The sequence below is a fragment of the Bombus vancouverensis genome, chromosome 2, assembly GCF_051014615.1.
Source record: "Bombus vancouverensis nearcticus chromosome 2, iyBomVanc1_principal, whole genome shotgun sequence".
Lineage (NCBI taxonomy): Eukaryota > Metazoa > Arthropoda > Insecta > Hymenoptera > Apidae > Bombus > Bombus vancouverensis.
Genome location: NC_134912.1, coordinates 19961579 through 19982415, shown reverse-complemented (window position 1 = coordinate 19982415; position 20837 = coordinate 19961579). Strand labels below are relative to the sequence as shown.

The 20837-nt window shown below is 34.9% G+C and overlaps 2 protein-coding genes across 2 annotated transcripts; both read left to right on the top strand.

The window, feature by feature from the left end:
• Positions 1–3978: 3978 nt before the first annotated feature.
• On the top strand, positions 3979–13938 carry LOC117157924 (uncharacterized). Its single transcript, XM_033336272.2, has 10 exons — positions 3979–4512; positions 5076–5443; positions 5798–6017; positions 6106–6325; positions 6736–7019; positions 9094–9600; positions 11212–11579; positions 11936–12155; positions 12244–12463; positions 12881–13938. The coding sequence occupies exons 1-10, from the start codon at positions 4032–4034 to the stop codon at positions 13167–13169; spliced, it is 3177 nt and encodes a 1058-aa protein (XP_033192163.2). The 5' UTR covers positions 3979–4031; the 3' UTR covers positions 13170–13938.
• Positions 13939–14793: 855 nt separating this feature from the next.
• Positions 14794–20581, top strand: LOC117157919 (UDP-glycosyltransferase UGT5-like). The gene is made up of 5 exons (XM_033336266.2): positions 14794–15966; positions 17738–18105; positions 18455–18674; positions 18763–18982; positions 19529–20581. Exons 1-5 carry the CDS (start codon positions 15402–15404, stop codon positions 19815–19817), a joined length of 1662 nt encoding a protein of 553 aa, XP_033192157.2. The 5' UTR covers positions 14794–15401; the 3' UTR covers positions 19818–20581.
• Positions 20582–20837: the final 256 nt, after the last annotated feature.

Sequence of the window (20837 nt, the reverse complement as noted above, 5' to 3'; positions counted from 1 at the left end):
GAACAACAAATGACATTCCCCTAATCTTTATTACTTTTCTATATATGAAGGATATTATAGGGAGATTATAAAATCAACGGTGTTAAACTTTATTTATGCTGGAATGTCTGAAGAAAGAATTTGTAGAAAGATGCAAAGCTATAAATCAAAATTGTATGCAGAATTGATAATTAGGAAAATTTAGCGAGTCACAATTATGAGTTTCAAAACTGTCCTGAAAAGGTAGATTGCAACATGGACGAAACGTTGGGCAAATATTCAGTTCCAAACGATGAACATAATTTCATTATTTTGGCTAAGCATATCGTACTCTTTATATAAAAATACAATACGGGCATCAGACAGAACTTTTCAATTCTATTTTTTATTACTCTACGTTCGATTCTATATTCGATAAACACAATTTTAATTGCACAATTTGTTTCATAAATTCAAAGATTATAGACCCAAAATCTCAAATATACTATCTTGTTAACTCGTTCATTTTTTTTTTTTTTTTATCACTATAGAAATTTCTGCTTATCGTCTGAAATTTATACCGCGACAAGCGATCAGTCGTTCCTCAGACAGGATTTTCGCAAGAACAGCGACAGCAACATCGCGTGAAGCGTCGAACTCGTAGGATTCACGGTTTTCCATAGCACAGGATGTATGCGTGGTGTGTGCGGACACGCTTCACGGTATACGCGTAACCGAGCAATTTCTTCGACGAGATGGAAGAGATCGATGCTACTTTGGCAAGCCATCGGAGCATTGCGCGATCGTGCAAGACGAGCTCGACGATCCGTTGCATATGTCGCGGCTATATACGCAAACTCCTCGCGGAATCCGGCTAGCTGTCTAACGACGCCGTCGAGCCAGAAGCAGTCCGTATCAGCTTCAATTCGCTGGTAAATGTTTGTCTTTCAAGGATTCGTTTCTCTTGCTTGAACACGAATACATTCGCGCTTCGATTCTTCACGGAAATCGCTCCGATTGATGCGTTCGTTCGCATCAATTCGTACGATTAATTGAATCCTTGAAATTCCAAAATTTTATTCTATTTGTTACAAAATGTTCGATACGATACGCCGTGTTTATAGTTTAGATAATTTAATCATCGTTGCTCGAGACACTAGACCGAGATCTACGAGAGATATAGCAGTAAAGATTATTTGCTACTGGTATGATAAGCTGATAAGTATTTGCTAGTAAAATAGTAGCTAGTAAAATAAAAGAGGCTACTAGATATAATTAACGCGTAAGATAAGGGATAACGAGGATCACGTGCAAGTATAAAGAATTGTGATATTTATTAGACAGCGGATTGTATTACAAAACTGAGTGTGGATGGTGCGAATGTTTCTGAGTTGATAACGGCTTAAATATCGCGGGATTAATAACAAACTATTGATACACACTAACTGGAAACTACTCGAGATAAGGCTCTTATAATCCCTGATACGATAGTTGTTAACGTAGGAGAAACACGTGGATTTATCGATTATACATTTTGAGCTTGCAAAGGTGGTCAGTTCAATATAAAACCCCTTCAGCAAGTGGCTACCCCCACGTTACCAGCCCTCGAGGGTACGGTGATTTTTGCCAGCGATCATAACACGCAATGAACTTTTATGAAACGCATATCAATACATGCTGGGTGTTTTATTTGGTGTTATTTATATTGGTGTTAGGAAAATCAGAATTTCTTAGATTTATAAGCATATGAAGATATAAACGTGTAAAAGTATAAATAAATAAAAGAGATAAAAACATAAATCCTGAACATGGGATGAGCATAAGGAGAAATTCTGAATAAAACGTGTAGGTTTTTTTCGACAAGATTTTCTTTTAAGTACTTTCGATGTTATATATACTTATAAAACGAAGTTGTCATCCAATAGATAATAGCAAATAGAAAAATTAGACTTCGTACGCGTAAAAAATGATGTATGGCTTTATGAATAACACTGTCATGTCCCGCGCTGCGCACGCGCCGTAACGTAGACTAAACGTTAATATTAAAAAGTTACGATTGTATGTAATCGGATATAGATCGCATTTCAACTTTAAAATGATATAAAATGATACATACATAAAGATTAAAAAATAATGATTTTGACTTTTCATATTCATATTTCAACATTTTCAACATATTTCATATGTTAGGACTTTGCAATGTATAAGTATATCTTTGAAGATGACGAATTTTGTTCCTTCATGAGAGACGAGGAAAAGATGTTCAACGACGTTTGTCATGCAAACACCGTTTCATAACTCACAATGTTTCTAATATTCCATGATTGCTGCGTCATCGTAACGTCAATTTCTAGTCGACAACGATCTTCGAGCAGTTAACGATTTCCACCGAATGCCGATAGTGAAAATCGTCTGGAAATTCCCTAGAAACTTACTAGACGATTCGCGATCGTTTCGCTTAAAAAGAATCCAATTTTGGTGTTCCGCGTGAAAAGCTGTCCAGGTTTCTCGATCTCTTTCGCGAACTTGCAAGGAAATTGAATTCCAGGCTACGATCGTTCGAGCAATTATCGGTGATTTAACCGGAGGCGAGCAACGTGCCCACGGGGGCGGTTAAGAAACTTGACAAACCTGGACGCAGAAAATCGTTTCGCCTCGTGTTACGTTGCGACAGACCGTCCTGGGATTTTACACTTTCTCGGTCGCGGAGAAACGAAACCGCCAGCCTGCGGCCTCGTGACGGGCAGCTATTTGTCGTTGATAGATGTTTTTCTTCCGGTACGGTTCGCTGCCCGCCACCAGATCCGCTTCTCTTACTTTCAAACGAATTTCACTGCGTCAAACGACAGAGAATAGTCTCATTGCGATCATTCGTATATGGTTATCTATTTCTTCTTTCATCCGGGTCATATAATTGAAATTTTATGTCATTGATATAAATCATTTTTTTCGTATTACAGAATTTTTATTTGTACCTTAGATTTATGCAATGGATCTTTCTTCTCTGATTATAGACGATATAGTAAAGTAATAATCTATTTTACTTACATTATGTTAAAGCGTCGCGTTTACGCTGTTTGGATTCTCATAAGTAAAAGCTTCATCGTTGGCCTTTCCTGTATTGACATTGATTTTACAATGTTTGTGCATTTCCCTCATTGTTTTATTATCCTTATAAACGCTGAACAGTCGCCATATACAAATAATCTAATCTGCAAAATTTCGCTTATGATAAAAGTCAATGTGTAGTGAACGTGCATTAAAGCCTGTCGCATACGAAGCTTTGCATTTGGATTTATGACAACAATATAACACTAGTCTGTGTCATCATTTTAATACCGTAAACTGATCATAGGAAGCAACTGTATATTTTTAATAAACTTTCTCGTGACGTTTATTATTTGCTGATTTGATCTTTTTATGTAACAAGTGATTTCTGTCATTTTCACTTGATCGATGAAGTGTTTTTTATCACGATATTTACATACTTTTTCATGCTTTCAAATTGTATTCTACTTTTTATAGGAAAAGGGATGGGGGTCACTAAAGGCAGCAAAATGTTTACATCTTTTACGATTACTTTTGCAAATAGCCATGTGTATATCACTATTATCGATTGTAAACAATTTTTTACAAATCCTTGAATTCTGTCTTCTATCGATTTGTACAAACACAAATTTTACAAATGATGAACCATGCATTAATTTTTTAATATATGAAATATCGATAAATATATCGTACAATATATAATATACCAAATGGATATAGCATAAAAGCCCGCAATTTAATAATCACTGCTAAGATTTATATGATATGCATATGCAGTAAGATATAGATGTCAAAACAACAAATCCACTCCGCAAACATATGTTGTCATTACTCATAATAATAGTTAACTGTACTAGCGATATGAGACTGTAATTCAGCGATGACGGGTACCATTTTAAAATTATAATGTATACCGATATCCTATCATTATTACATAGATTATGTAAAATGACGATAACCTGGAGGCGTCCCTTTTAGTAGACCTACAACCAGGACTTGCTTCAGTTTGTCTTGACACAAGGAATATGAAGCACCACCTCTGTAGTCTGTTGTTCGTTGTGTGCGTCTTGTACATCGCGGAGCAATCGGAATGTTACAAGATTCTAGCCATCGTTCCGACACCATCTTACAGTCATCAAATACCGTACCGACGATTATGGCTGGAACTACACAAACGAGGTCACGAAGTTGTGCTAGTCACGGCGGATCCTATACCAAATATCAAATCACCGAATTTTACGCAAATCGATATTAGCCAATCTTACGGATCCATAAGGAGTTTAGATTTTGTTCAAATGCGATTTGAGGGAAAACGCTGGTTGCATATTGTGGAAGAAGAAATGTTGCCTATAGTCGAGGTTTTTGCGGAAACGGTGCTCAATTCTACAGAACTGCGGAAGCTGTATGCTGCAGACAGCAACGCAACGTTCGATGTCTATTTGACGGAATTCCTCTTCGCGCCCGCCACTTACGCTTTCGCACATCGATTCAATGTTCCTATAATAGGTACGCCTTTAACAATCATTTTTGTATTTATTAGTTTCGTTACCTTTATTTCGTTATGTAAATTACGAATATATATAGTGTGAAGCACGTGGCACGTGCAACCTAATGCTTTTTTGACGTAGAATGTTCCGAAGAATCAACATGTGTAAAAGATCCTCCAAACGACCTTTATATGTCTTCTGACATTTGAAGTAATTAAATGAAAAGGCATTTCGAATGTGATTCATTTAGAAAATAACATTATAAATTAAAAAAGACATATCGTATTCTAGAACTAAACATTCAGCATTCTCAAAAATATAGTTACCGAATACACTTTCCACTTTTCCAAATCATTATAATTGAACTCATTATCATATCGTGATTAGATCGCGAACGTCTACGCATTTATTATAAATTTGGAGATGCAAAAATATGAATATACATTTGCATATTACCAAAGTAAACTATTTGTTGGAATATTTAGTATCTCAAAAGAAACCATGTTTAAGGTTACTTTATTGTTAGTTTCTTTTAGATTAATAGATTAAGATCACCTCTAATTACGTTTTGCATGACCGTAGGGTTAAGTTCATTAGGGATACTTGCCGTTAACGAACACGCTCTTGGTGGAGTGGTTCTCCCTTCTCACGAGTACACGTGGGAAATGGAAGACAACACAGGAACGAATCTACCGTTCTTGAAGAGACTGTACAATTTCGTCAACATGTGGCGTAGCTTATATTACGTTTACCACGAGATCTTTCCTCAGCAACAGAAATTGGCAGAAAAATATTTTGGGCCTCTGCCACCAATGTTAGACGTATTGAAGAACGTTAGCATGCTTTTCATCAATCAGGCCGACGTTATGGCACCGGCACGACCGAAACTAGCGAACGTAATCACGTTTACATCCTCCCACATAGAAAAAATTCCGAAAGCTCTGCCTAAGGTAGGATTTATACAATAGCATAAAATTTATGTGTATACTGAATAAGGATTTATCTAGCACAAATACAATTTTATTACTCGTCTGTTTAGTAAAATTATAAATCGTATAGGAAGGGTAACAACTAAACTGTATGTAACGATATGATGAATTGGGTAAGATGCATTAGGTGGCTCTAGTTTTTTTACTATTGTTGAAGTTTTTTACTCGTAAATTAACTCATAAATTTTTCTAAACCGGCATTACAAAACTCATGAATAGTAACAGAACCAACTTCCCCTTAGTTATTATTTTTTATGTAAAATCTACCCTTTTACACACACGTGTCTTTCATCAGGATGTTCTATTTTGTCACAGGACTTACAAGCATTTCTGGATGGCGCCACAAATGGGTTCATCTACTTCAGTCTTGGTAGTAACGCAAGAAGTGCAAGTTTACCACTGGAGATCCGACGCATGTTCTGCGATGTGTTCGCCAAGCTACCGTATAGAGTCGTCTGGAAATTCGAGGAGGATTTTCCCGGGAAACCTGATAATGTTTACATTGGAAAATGGCTACCACAACAAACCATTCTCGGTATGATCTTATTCTCAATAAAGTATTTATACATCGCAGATACTATTCCTCGATGAAAAATGATCTAACGAATCATATTAATCCACAGCTCATCCGAACATTAAGCTGTTCATTTATCAAGGAGGCCTGCAGAGCAGCGAGGAGACCGTCCACTACGGAGTACCAGTTCTTGGTTTCGCAATTTTGGCCGATCAAGATTATCAAGTAGCCAGAATGGAAGCTCTGGGCATTGGAAAATATTTGGAAATTACAACCCTTAAGAAAGATGAACTTGAAAATGCTATTACAGAGCTTATAACTAACAAAAAGTAAGTATAAACTGACTTCCTGTTATAATTGTGTTATTTTTGAGAGTTCGGCGCTAGAACTACCTAATCTATGAAAATGACGAGTTTCAGAGTATTCGTTTTTGTAATAACACGATCATTTTGGAAAAATTTGTTTGAATCCCAATTAATCAGAATTTTTGGAACAAAGTTTCCTGTGTTCTAAAGTATTATTTCTGTAAGTTAATCGAGACTGTAGAATCATTCGAATAACGAAAGGAAAGCAATCAAGTTATTTTCATGTTGAAAAGTATTCAAAATGGAAAAAGAATTAATAGACTGAAATTTTGAAATTCCTTTAGCTACTAGATTTTCTAATAAATCTTTCAATGACATTGTTCGATGTACTATGTGATGTGATTTTTGTTTGAATTTATTACGCTTGCTTTCAGATACAAAGAAAGGATACATTACATCCGAAATGTCGTTCAGGATACACCGTACGATCCGGTAGAGAATCTCGCTTGGTGGACAGAGTACGTGATACGAACGAAAGGCGCCCCTCATCTTCACAGTAGTCTAGCTTTTCAGCCTTGGTATCAACGTTGCGATATGGACATTGTAGTGTTCTTAACGATCACAATTTTCTTGATCGCTTCAATTACGTTTTATTTAATTTTCAAGATTGTTGGCAACATTCATAAAAAAATCAAATCGACTAAAAAGCAAAAGATAAGCTAAGTATTTATGACGCAATTGATTGAAGAGAAGTACTTATAGCACAATTCAGTCCAAGTGACGCAAGCGCTAAGCATCTCATTTCAACGAATGAATTTTATCTAGTTTCGTTAAAGAAATGATCATCCTGCGTTTTATAATTGGCGACTTATTCTGGTCACAAGACTAACGATTTTGATAAGTATAGATATATGTATACATACGTCTGTTGCGTTCCTGAAGTTATATCGTTTGTTTCCTAATTTATTGTTTTTAACTGTAACGCGTCTTTTGTTATCAAGAACGAAAACGAAATACTTTAAACCATATATTGTAAGGGATCAATCAGTATTGCTGGCAATATGTTGATCATATGATCAAATAGTACTTGTTAGTCGCAAATATGTCGCAATTTAGCCGATAAAATCTCCTCATCCTGCTCCGTTAAGCGAAGCAAAATGTTGACGATGATTGATATTGTAATTTTAAAAAATCGATGGCGTCATGTAATTATTCGAAGTAAATCCTTTTTAATTGATACAAAATTATGTAGAAAAAGTCGTAAAGCCAAAGATGAATAGAATAATAATTAAAGTACATCTATTTAGGAAGACAATAATCTTTACAAACACTAATAAATATCATAATTTTTATACCAGCAAGTGATTCTTGCCATAATTTACCCTACGAGCTAATTATTATAGTAGCCCTTTACTTCCTACCAAATAATCAGTCTACTTAACCTTAAAATTATGCTTATCAGAGTTTTCATTTAGTGAAAAATGATCTTTGTCAAGCACTTATTTTTACTGGCAAATACTTGTCAGCCACCGTTCAGATGGCAAATAATCTTTGATGTTATATCTCTCTAGCCTGGCATTTCGAACAATTTCTCCTATAATAACAAAAAATATGTGCCCGAAAAGAATTTCGTAGTATTGTTACAAGTACTTAGCAAACCTTCGAACGATTTATATTCACATGATATCTTCATGTTCTATTCATAAAACATTGATAAAGTATCGTTATAAAAAATATAGTAGCAAAATTCCAATCATTAATTAAAATATTGTTCATATTTAATTTTTGCGTATTAAAATTAATATGGACAGAAATATCCTCAGAAATGGAAGAGATCCGTTATGTTCTGTTATGAGCGTTTATGATAAAAGTGAACGTGCATTAAATCCTGTTGCATACGAAGCTTTGCATTTGGATTTATGACAACACTATAACAGTAGTCTGCGTTAACATTTTAATACTGTAAATCGGTAATAGAATACAACTGTATATTTCTAATAATCTTTTTCGTGATGTTTATTATTTGCTGATTTGGTCGTTTTATGTTAATAAGTGATTTCTGCCGTTGCCATTTGATCGATGAAGTAGTATTGTGTACTAAATATGATAGCGAGTTGTATGATTGCAACATGGTTATGCAATGTTATATTACATGACATGGAGATAGAGATTCTATCCTTACAATTGATTTTCTATCTCGCTATTACATTCGTACAAGGGTTCTTTTTATCGTAATATATATCACACTTTTTCATGTTTCTAATCCGTATTGTATTTTCTATAGGAAAAGCAAACAAATAATGGTGGACGCTATAGGCAGCAAAAAGCTTACATTTTTCACGATTACTGTCAAAAATAGTCATGTATATATCCGCATTACGGATTGTAAACAATTTTTTACAAATCCTCGAATTACTGTGTTCTATCGATTTGTACAAACACAATGCATTAAATTGTGTAACATATGAAATTGTGACAAATATGTCGTATAATATATAATATACTAAACAAATATTAATACAAATCTGTAATTTAATAAAAGGTCTATATGATATGTTTGATATGATATATTAGAACGTAGACGCCAAAACAATATATCCATCGCGCACACGTACATTGCACTTACATATAGTAATGGTTAATAGTACTAGCGGTATTCGACGGTAATTTAGAGATAACGGATACTATTTTAAAATTGCAGTACATACCGATATCGTATTATCAATGATAAATTGCGTAATATGACGATAGCTTGGAGATGTCCCTTTTAATAGACCCGTAAGCGGGATCAGCTTCAGTTTATCTTGATACGAGGAATATGAAGCACCACCTCTCTAGTCTGTTGTTCGTTCTGTGCGTCTTGGGCATCGCGAAGCAGTCGGAATGTTACAAGATTCTAGCCATCGTTCCGACACCATCCTACAGTCATCAAATACCGTACCGACGATTATGGCTGGAACTACACAAACGAGGTCACGAAGTTGTGCTAGCCACGTCGGACCCTATACCAAATATCAAATCACCGAATTTTACGCAAATCGATATTAGCCATTCTTACGGAATCATAAAGAGCTTAGATTTTGTTCAAATGCGGTTTGAGGGAAAACGCTGGACCTATTTTGTCGAAGAAGAAATGTTGCCTATGAGCGAAGTTTTTGCAGATACTGTGCTCAATTCTACAGAACTGCGGAAGCTATATGCTCCAGAAAACAACGCAACGTTCGACGTCTTACTGACGGAGGTCATATTTCTGCCATCCATTTACGCTTTCGCACATCGATTCAATGTTCCAATAATAGGTACGTCTTTAATATATAAGTATGTATTGGTTTTTCTACCTTTATTTCGTTTTGAAAATCACGAATATATAGTGTGAAGCACGTGGAACGTACCTCTTAATACTTTTCGACGCAGAATGTTCCGACATGTGTAAAATGGTCTTTGAATGACCTTTATATGTCTTCTTTGCATGCTCCTAAAAAGAACCAATTTTGTCAGATCATGCTGCAGAAACCATCCTAGTTCTATCTGAGATATTTTTTATTGAAATTCAACTGGTTCTAGTTATATAGTAGTAGTTTTAATAAAGAATCATGCATTAACAGTATAATAGAACGTTCCTTTATGTAACCTACTCTCTCAATTGCACTTGGCATATACACGCACACGCACACGCACACCAGATCTTCTATGAGAGTGTCAGGAACTTGCAATATAATCTATTGACGAAACATACCTCTAAATGGTCGTTAAAATTGAAACACATGTTCGCGTCAATAAGCGACAATATAAAGCGTCGTCCACCGAACAACGCAATGCCTAAGCGGCACCGAAATAGCATCCAAATATTCGAAACTATCACTCATTTTGCAGAAGTATCGAAATTTACTATTAAACGTATGGCTGTAATAGCATTGTTACCTATTCGATCAGGAGGAAGGTAATAGAAAAAACAGGAAGAGAATGTACTAGGTACATAGAAGCTTGAAGCTAAGAAACAACCAACATGAATTTCATTAACTATATGTATAAACAGTTAATTAGGAACGAATGGTAATACCATCGATATTTTTCAATGTCAACGCTCCAATATCAGATATCATTTAAAAAAATAGAGAATGTTATCGAATACAAAAATTATAGCAGCAATAACATCCATAGAAATACTGACAGACTCCTTAACGTAAATGCAAGACCGTAAAATTTTATATACAATATTTATAATTATATATAAAACAATTAAATGTATAAAATTAAATCAACTGAACTAACTGTAAAAATTGAAACTACTTAAATTAATAGTTTGAAAATTTGAAATAATTAGACTATGTAAGTAACACATTTCGATAAGATTACATGTAAGTGAGGTGGACATATCGGTGGCTATTTAATGCAATTCAGATGTTGCGCTGTCACGTAGGCAACGGCCTTCCACCGTACACGCTTTATGTTTATAGAAAATCTCATTTTAACTTGTTAACCGTGTCATCCCCCATCCAAAAATTTCTGCAATCGTGAACTCAAAATTTAATGATGGAAAGAAATCTATTTCAATTACGTCAGTTTTAGTGCTTGTAAATGTATGATTCAATTTGGTTTTAACAAAAATGGAACTACATGCAAAGATAAAAGATATCTAAATAGACAAACTATAATATTGTTAGTGAATTATTTATTTTTCCCGGCTAATAAATTAGCGTGCAATAAATCAATCAGATTTGTAACAGTTTCAGAAGCATAATTTCTTTATTTATAGATCCATATTTTAATACCTGGATCCATTTCTATTAAAAATCAAACATATCATATATTCTAAGTGTTATTAGATAATAATTATAGAAACATTTAGATAAGAAGTGATTTGATTAATAGATTAAAATTAACCCCCATTACATTTTGCATGACCGTAGGGATAAGTTCATTAGGATTGGCTGGCTTTAACGAACACGCTCTTGGTGGATTGATCCTACCTTCTCACGAGTACACGTGGGAAATGGAAGACAACACGGGTACGAATCTATCGTTCTTCAAGAGACTGTGCAATTTCGTCACCATGTGGCGTACCATCTACTACATCTATCATGAGATGGTTCCACACCATCAGAAATTGGCCGAGAAATATTTTGGGCCTCTGCCACCATTGCTGGACTTATTGAAGAACGTTAGCATGCTTTTCATCAATCAGGCAGACGTTATGACACCGGCTCGACCGAAACTTGCGAACATGATCACGTTTACGGCTTCCCACATAGAAAAAATTCCGAAAGCTCTGCCTAAGGTAGGGTTTATACAATAACATAAAATTTATGTGCATATTAAATAAGGATTTATCTAGCACAAATACAATTTTATTACTCGTATGTTTAGTAAAATTATAAATAGTACAGAAGGGTAACAGCTAAACTGTAGTATGAAACGATATGACGAATTGGATAAGATGCATTAGATGACTCTATTTTTTTTACTATTGTTGAAGTTTTTTACTTGTAAATTAACTCATAAATTTTTCTAAACCGGCACCACAAAATTCATGAATAGTAACAGAACCAACTTCCCCTTAGTTATTATTTTTTATGCATAATGAGCTCTCTTACACACATGTATCTTTCATCAGGATGTCCTATTTTGTCATAGGACTTACAAGCATTTCTGGATGGCGCCACAAATGGATTCATCTACTTCAGTCTTGGTAGTAACGCAAGAAGTGCAAGTTTACCACTGGAGATCCGACGCATGTTCTGCGATGTGTTCGCCAAGTTACCGTATAGAGTCGTCTGGAAATTCGAGGAGGATTTTCCCGGGAAACCTGATAATGTTTACATCGGAAAATGGCTACCACAACAAAGCATTCTCGGTATGATCTTATTCTCAATAAAGTATTTATACACCGCAGATACTATTCCCCGATGAAAAATGATCTAACGAATCATATTAACCCACAGCTCATCCGAACATTAAGCTGTTCATTTATCAAGGAGGCCTGCAGAGCAGCGAGGAGACCGTCCACTACGGAGTACCAGTTCTTGGTTTCGCAATTTTGGCCGATCAAGATTATCAAGTAGCCAGAATGGAAGCTCTGGGCATTGGAAAATATTTGGAAATTACAACCCTTAAGAAAGATGAACTTGAAAATGCTATTACAGAGCTTATAACTAACAAAAAGTAAGTATAAACTGACTTTCTGTTATAATTGTGCTATTTTTGAGAGTTCGGCGCTAGAACTGCCTAATCTTTAAAAGTGACGGACGAGTTTCAGAGTATTCGTTTTTGTAATCACACGATCCTTTTGGAAAAATTTGTTTGAATCCCAATTAATCAGAATTTTTGGAATAAAGTTTCCTGTGTTCTAAAGTATTATTTCTGTAAGTTTATGGAGATTGTAGAATCATTCGAATAACAAATGGAAAGTGATCAAGTTATTTTCATGTTGAAAAGTATTCAAAATGGAAGAAGAATTAATAGGCTGAAATTTTGAAATCCTTTTAGCTACTAGATTATTCTAGTAAATCTTTCAATGATATTGGTCGATGATAATGTACTATTGTGATTTTCGGCTGAACTTATTATGCTTGTTTTCAGGTACAAAGAAAGGATACTTTACATCCGAAATGTCGTTCAGGATACACCGTACGATCCGGTAGAGAATCTCGCTTGGTGGACAGAGTACGTGATACGAACGAAAGGCGCCCCTCATCTTCGCAGTAGTCTAGCTTTTCAGCCTTGGTATCAACGTTGCGATATGGATATTGTAGTGTTTTTAACGATCGTAATTTTCTTGATCGCTTCTACTACCTTTCGTTTAATTGCCAAGATTCTCGTCTACATTCATAAGAATATCAAATCAACTGAAAAGCAAAAGATAAGCTAAGCATTTATGACGCAATTGATTGAAGAGAAGTACTTATAGAACAATTCATTCCAAGTGACGCAAGCGTTTATCATCTCATTTCAACGAATGAATTTTATCTGGTTTCGTTAAAGAAATGATCATCCTGCGTTTTATAATTGGCGAGTTATTCTGGTCACAAGACTAACGATTCTGGCACGGAAAAACTTTCAAATATAAGAAAGATTTGATTAACATTAAAATCTCATTTATACATTGTTGATCTCATGATTGAGATTTCTTGAGGAATCGTCAAGTTTATTCTAAATTGTTATTATCGATTAGGAGAAACTACATTGAACACATAGGTATATCGAAGTAAAGTACTGATATGTATAGATATATGTATACATACGTCTGTTGCGTTCCTGAAGTTATATCGTTTGTTTCCTAATTTATTGTTTTTAACTGTAACGCGTCTTTTGTTATCAGGAACGAAAACGAAATACTTTAAACCACATATTAGGTTTCCATATATTAGGTTATAAAGGGATCAATCAGTATTGCTGGCAATATGTTGATCATATGATCAAATAGTACTTGTTATTCGCGAATATGTCGCAATTTAGCCGATAAAATCTCCTCATCCTGCTCCGTTAAGCGAAGCAAAATGTTGACGATGATTGATATTGTAATTTTAAAAAATCGAAGGTGTCATGTAGTTATTCGAAGTAAATCCTTTCTAATTGGTACAAAATTATGTAGAAAAAGTCGTAAAGCCAAAGATAAATAGAATAATAATTAAAGTACATCTATTTAGGAAGACAATAATCTTTACAAACACTAATAAATATCATAATTTTTATACCAGCAAGTGATTCTTGCCATAATTTACCCTACGAGCTAATTATTATAGTAGCCCTTTACTTCCTACTAATCAGCCTACTTAACATTAGAATTATGCTTATCAGACTTTTCATTTAGTGAAAAATGATCTTTGTCAAGCACTTTTTTTTACTGGCAAATACTTGTCAGCTGCCATTCAGATGGCAAATAATCTTTGATGTTATATCTCTCTAGCCTGGCATATCGAACAATTTCTCCTATAATAACAAAAGATATGTACCTGAAAAGAATTTCGTAGTATTGTTACAAGTACTTAGCAAAGCTTCGCACGATTTATATTCACATGATATTTTCATATTCTATTCATAAAACATTGATAAAGTATCGTTATAAAAAATATAGAAGCAAAATTCCAATCATTACTTAAAATATTGTTCATATCTAATTTTTGCGTATTAAAATTAATATGAATAGAAATACCCTCAGAAATGGAAGAGATCCGTTATGTTCGGTTATGAGCGTTTATGATAAAAGAGAATGTGCATTAAAGCCTGTTGCATACGAAGTTTTGCATTTGGATTTATAACAACACTATAACAGTGGTCTACGTCGTCAATCTAATAGCGTAAACTGATAATGGAGTACAACTGTGTATTTCCAATAAACTTTCTCATGATGTTTATTATTTGCTAATTTGATCCTCTTATGTAACAAATGATTTCTGTCATTGCCACTTGATCGACAAAATGGTATTAAATACTAGAATACGAATGTGTTATATGATTGCAACATAGTAGCGCACAGTTGTATTACATGACATTGTGATACAGAATCTATACCTGCAATTGATATTTTATCTCGCTACGTTTGTATCGTATACAAATATTTTTTATCATGATATTTACCATTCTTTCTCATGCTTCTGAACGACGTTCTAGTTCTTATATGAAAAGTGAGCAAGAAATGGCGGAGGTTATAGGCAGCAAAATGCTTACATTTCTTACTATTACTTTTGGAAATAGTCATATATACAATTCATATTATCCATTATAAACGATACTTTACAAATTCCTTGACTTCTGCGTTCTACCATTATATAAAAACACAAATTTTACAAATGGTGAACCATGCATGAAATTGTTTGAGATAAGAAATATTGATAAATATATCGTACAGTATATAATATACTATACAAATATAATATACAAATCTGTAAACAGACAATCTCTCTTAAGCTCTGTATGATGTCCTTGATATGATATATTAAGATATGGACGCCAAAACAACATATTTGTCCTCCAAACATATATTGCCATTACACGTAGCAATATTTAAAAGTACTAGCGATATGAGACGATAATTCAGGGATAATGGGTACTATTTTAAAATCACAACATATACCGATATCGTATCATCATTACATAGAGTATGCAAAATGACGATAACTTGGAGACCAACTTTTTAGTAGACCCACAACCGCAACCTGCTTCAATTCGTCTCGACACCAGGAATATGAAGCACCACCTGCCTAGTCTGTTATTCGTTCTGTGCGTCTTGTACATCGCAAAGCAGTCGGGATGTTACAAGATTCTAGCTATCGTTCCCTCACCATCTTACAGTCATCAAATACCGTTCAGACGATTATGGCTGGAACTACACAAACGGGGTCACGAAGTTGTGCTAGCCACGACGGATCCTATACCAAATATCAAATCACCGAATTTTACGCAAATCGATATTAGCCAATCTTACGGAATCATAAAGAAATTAGATTATGTTCAAATGCGATTTGAAGGAAAACGTTGGCTGGATATTGTGGAAGAAAAACTGTTGCCTGCGACCAAAGTGTTTGCGGAAACGGTGCTCAATTCTACAGAACTTCGGAAACTGTATGCTCCTGAAAGCAACGCAACGTTCGATGTCTATTTGACGGAAGTCCTCTATGCGCCCGCCACTTACGCTTTCGCACATCGATTCAATGTTCCTATAATAGGTATGACTTTAACAATTATATTTATATTTATTAGCTTTGTTACTTTTATTTCGTTTGGAAAATCAGGAATATATAGGGTGAAGCACGTAGCACGTACAATCCAATATCTTGCGACATAGTATATTCAGAAGAATCGACATATGTAAAAATAGCACCAAACGGACTTCATATGTCCACTACGCATGCTAGTGCAAATGAATTAATCACGTCGAATTATGTTTCCGAAACCATGCAAGTTCTACCTAGAACATTCTTTATTGAGACTGAACTGGTTTTGGTTACATGGTAATAACTTTAATAAAAAATCGTGCATTAAGAGTATAATAGAAATAAAGTACAGTACAAAACGAGTATCATTCGAATGATTACTGGCGTTACTGCATGCAACGTACCATTTCAATCAGACTTGGCATATATGCACATAGATTTTCTATCAGGGGCATGAGGAACTGGTAATAGAACACGTTGAAAAAACACCTCTAAACAGTTAAAACCTCGAAAACACGTCTGCAGTATTAAGCGTTGTCCATCTGAGAGCTGAACGCCAGAGAGACACCGAGACTCCATCAATCTATTCGCAACTGTAACTCATTTTACAAAAGAACCGAAATTTACTAGAAAAGAAATGGCTACAGTAGTATTGCGACCTACTCGATGAGTAGGAAGATGATAGAAAAAGGAAGAGAAAGTATTGGGTACATAGAAGCTTGAAATGAAGAAAGAACGAAAATGAATTCCATTAACTATATGTATAAAGAGTTAATTAGGAACGAATGGTAATACCATCAATACTTTCCAATATCAACGACCCCATGTTAGATACTAGAACCCCATGTTAGAAAAATAGAAAATGTTATACGGAAAGGAAATACAAAATTTATAAAAGCGATAACACCCACAGAAAAACTGACAGAATGTTTAACGTAAGTGCAGGACCATAAAATTTCATATACAATATTTATAATTATATATAAAACAAATAAATGTATAAAATTAAATCAATTGAGCTAATTGCAAAAAATGAAACCACTTGAATTAATAATTTGGAAAATTGAAATAATTAGATACGTACATAAGTCATTTTAGTTATTCTTAAGGTGATAAGGAGGAATATCAATGTTGTGCGCTTGTCGTTAAGTGCTTGACTGGATGCATTTCGATAAGAATACATGTAAATGAGGTGGACATATTGATGGCTATTTAATGCAATTCATCGTGTTGTCACGATGGCGACGGCCTTCCACCGTGCACGCTTTATGTTTATGGAAAATCTCATACGTACTTGTTAACCGTATTAGCCCTTACCCAAAAATTTCTTTAATTATGAACTCAAAATTTAATGGTGAAAAGGAATCTATTTCAATTACGTCAGTTTCAGTGCTTCTAAATGTATGATACAATTTAGTTTTAACGAAAATGAAACTACATGCAAAAAATAAAAGACATCCAAATAGGGAACTACATTATTATTAGCGAATTATTTATTTTTTGCAGCAAATAAATTAGCGTGCAATAAATCAAGCAGATTTGTAACAGTTTGAGAAGCATAATTCCTTTATTTATAGATCTATATTTTAATACCTGGATCCATTTCTATTAAAAATTAAACATATCATATATTCTATACATAGTTAAAAAAATTAAAATTATCCTACTTAAAATAAACATCTCTTTATTAATTTTTAATTTAATCATTATGGAAATGTTTAGATAAGCGTTGATTAGATTAATAGATTAAGCTCAACCATCGTTACATTTTGCATGACCGTAGGGTTAAGTTCAGTAGGGTTGATTGCCTTTAACGAACACGCTCTTGGTGGATTGGTCCTCCCTTCTCACGAGTACACGTGGGAAATGGAAGACAACACGGGTACGAATCTACCGTTCTTGAAGAGACTGCGCAATTTCGTCAACATGTGGTATAACATTTACCACTACTACCATGTGCTCATTCCTGACCAACAGAAACTGGCCGAGAAATATTTTGGGTCTCTACCACCAATGCTAGACGTATTGAAGAACGTTAGCTTGCTTTTCATCAATCAGGCCGATGTTATGATAGCGGCTCGGCCGAAACTTCCAAACATAATCACGTATACATCATCCCACATAGAACAGAAGCTGACTCCCCTGCATAAGGTGAGGTTTATACAATGACGTACAATGATTCATTTATTTATTAAATACGGCTTCATCTGGTACAAACATAATTTTATCACTTGTATGTATAGTAGAATCATAAGGTATAGGAAGGCAAAATTGTAGTTTGAGACTGAACGATAACTTGGGTAAATTGCATATGAGGTTCCACCTCTTCTACAATCATCGATGATTTTTAACTCTTAATTAAGTTCTAAATTTTGCTAAATAAGCATTACAAAGGCCCTAAATAATAATATCACTAATTTCTTTTTCGTTAATACCTTTAACGTAACGCAATTTTTACACACACGTGTCTTTCGATGAGGATGTTTTTTTTGTGTCATAGGACTTACAAGCATTTCTGGATGGCGCCACAAATGGGTTCATCTACTTTAGTCTTGGTAGTAACGCAAGAAGTGCAAGTTTACCACTGGAGATCCGACGGGTGTTCTGCGATGTGTTCGCCAAGTTGCCTTACAGAGTTGTCTGGAAATTCGAGGAGGATTTTCCCGGGAAACCTGATAATGTTTACATCGGAAAATGGCTACCACAACAAACTATTCTCGGTATGATCTTATTCTCAATAAAATATTTATATATCGTAGATACTATTCCTCGATGAAAAATGATCTAACGAATCATATTAATCCACAGCTCATCCGAACATTAAGCTGTTCATTTATCAAGGAGGCCTGCAGAGCAGCGAAGAGACCGTCTACTACGGGGTACCAGTTCTTGGTTTCGCGATTTTCGCCGATCAAGATTATCAAGTAGCCAGAATGGAAGCTCTGGGCATGGGAAAATATTTGGAAATTACAACCCTTAAGAGAGATGAACTTGAAAATGCTATTACAGAGCTTATAACTAACAAAAAGTAAGTATAATCCGACTTTTCTGCTATAATTGTGCTATTTTTGTTTAACACTAAAAGTACCAAGTCTGCAATTATAATGGTCGAGCTTCAGAGTATTGGGTTTTTTGATCACACGAGGCATGCGGGTCCTACGGGAAAAATTTATTTGTCTTCTATTGAAATGTAAATATACACAGAAATACTGTATGCCTAACTTATTACATCGATTTTCGTAACCACTTTAATGATAATTATTTCTGCATGGTATTTATGCGTTACTCAACTGCCGTTCCGACTGATAAGAATTTTTGAAATAACGTTTTCTGTGTTCTAAAGTATTATTACTATAAGTTAGTCGAAATTGCAGATTTATCCGAATACAGAAAGGAGAACAATCAAGTCATTTTCATGTTGAAAAGTATTCAAAATTGGAAAAGAATTAGTGGAATGAAATTTTGAAATTCTTTTAGCTACTAGATTATTCTAGTAAATCTTTCTATGATATTGGTCGATGATAATGTACTATGTGATGTGATTTTTGGTTGAATTTATTATGCTTGCTTTCAGGTACAAAGAAAGGATACATTACATCCGAAATGTCATTCAGGATACACCGTACGATCCGGTAGAGAATCTCGCTTGGTGGACAGAGTACGTGATACGAACGAAAGGCGCCCCTCATCTTCGCGGTAGTTTAGCTTTTCAGCCTTGGTATCAACGTTGCGATATGGATATTGTAGTGTTCTTAACGATCGTAATTTTCTTGATTGCTTCTGCTACCTTTTATTTAATTGCCAAGATTCTCGTCTACATTCATAAGAAAATCAAATCAACTGAAAAGCAAAAGATAAACTAAGTATTTATGACGTTATTAATTAAAGAGATGTACGCATAGGACAATTCAGTCCAAGTGACGCAAGCGTTTAGCATCTCATTTCAACAGATGAATTTTATCTAGTTTCGTTAAGGAAATGATCATCCTGCGTTTTATAATTGGCGAGTTACTGGTCACAAGACTAACGATTCTGGTTCGAAAAGACTTCCAAATATTGTTACGTCGGGCGACACTCTACCTAAACAAGGCCATATACCGCGGGCCATACGGGAGCTAGATGTCCGGTCATTCTTAGTGCGTACCCTCAATAGTCTTAAGGACCCATCATCATAATCCCAGTAATTTGCTAGCTAAGGTCCTTCAGACCGAACAAATATCTTTGTTTCAAAATCATTTTCTGTAGATTATTGTATACTACAGCTTGACACGGAAAAGTTAGTTTTTCTCACGTACGATGCTTCCCACTAGCAACTTTCAATCGAGGGCGGCTAAGCCCCTTCCTAGTCCACCAACCTTCGTTTGTCCAATCAGAAGCAATGTATACTGCCCTCACTTCCTGACCAAAAATGTCATGAACCGATCCGATGGTCCCGTACGCTAGACACACCCATCGCTAGCTTTTCTCCGACACAGCATCGTCACTGTACCTTACTTATTCTACAACGCTAGAATAGTCAACAAGTCATTAACGGGTTACCCTTCTTAAATCAATCATTTACATAACGTATACATACTCAACAGTGTACCTCATAAGTGTTGGAAAATAAAGCTTATAACCCAGTTTATCGCAGCGTTATACTATCTTAACCACCTCTATTATCTTAATGGAAATCACGGCATCGATCAACTCGTGGTGTTGATTATTATAATCGTAACGGGAACTTACGACTCCCATTGACGTATTTCCTCGCGATTGCGTCTCTCCGCGAATGGTCAAAAATACAAATATAAAAAAAGGTCAATTAACATTGAAATCCCATTTATACATTGTTGATGTCCTGATTGAGATTTTTTGGGGAAGCGTCAAGCTTATTCTATATT

Excerpts from the sequence above, each read along its gene's own strand:
- LOC117157924 (XM_033336272.2), top strand. The coding sequence starts at position 4,032 with ATGAAGCACCACCTCTGTAGTCTGTTGTTCGTTGTGTGCGTCTTGTAC. Across the intron at positions 4,513-5,075 it reads ATTCAATGTTCCTATAATAG|GGTTAAGTTCATTAGGGATA; the intron begins GTACGCCTTTAA and ends GCATGACCGTAG. Across the intron at positions 6,018-6,105 it reads ACCACAACAAACCATTCTCG|CTCATCCGAACATTAAGCTG; the intron begins GTATGATCTTAT and ends ATTAATCCACAG.
- LOC117157919 (XM_033336266.2), top strand. The coding sequence starts at position 15,402 with ATGCAAAATGACGATAACTTGGAGACCAACTTTTTAGTAGACCCACAA. Across the intron at positions 18,675-18,762 it reads ACCACAACAAACTATTCTCG|CTCATCCGAACATTAAGCTG; the intron begins GTATGATCTTAT and ends ATTAATCCACAG. Across the intron at positions 18,983-19,528 it reads GAGCTTATAACTAACAAAAA|GTACAAAGAAAGGATACATT; the intron begins GTAAGTATAATC and ends GCTTGCTTTCAG.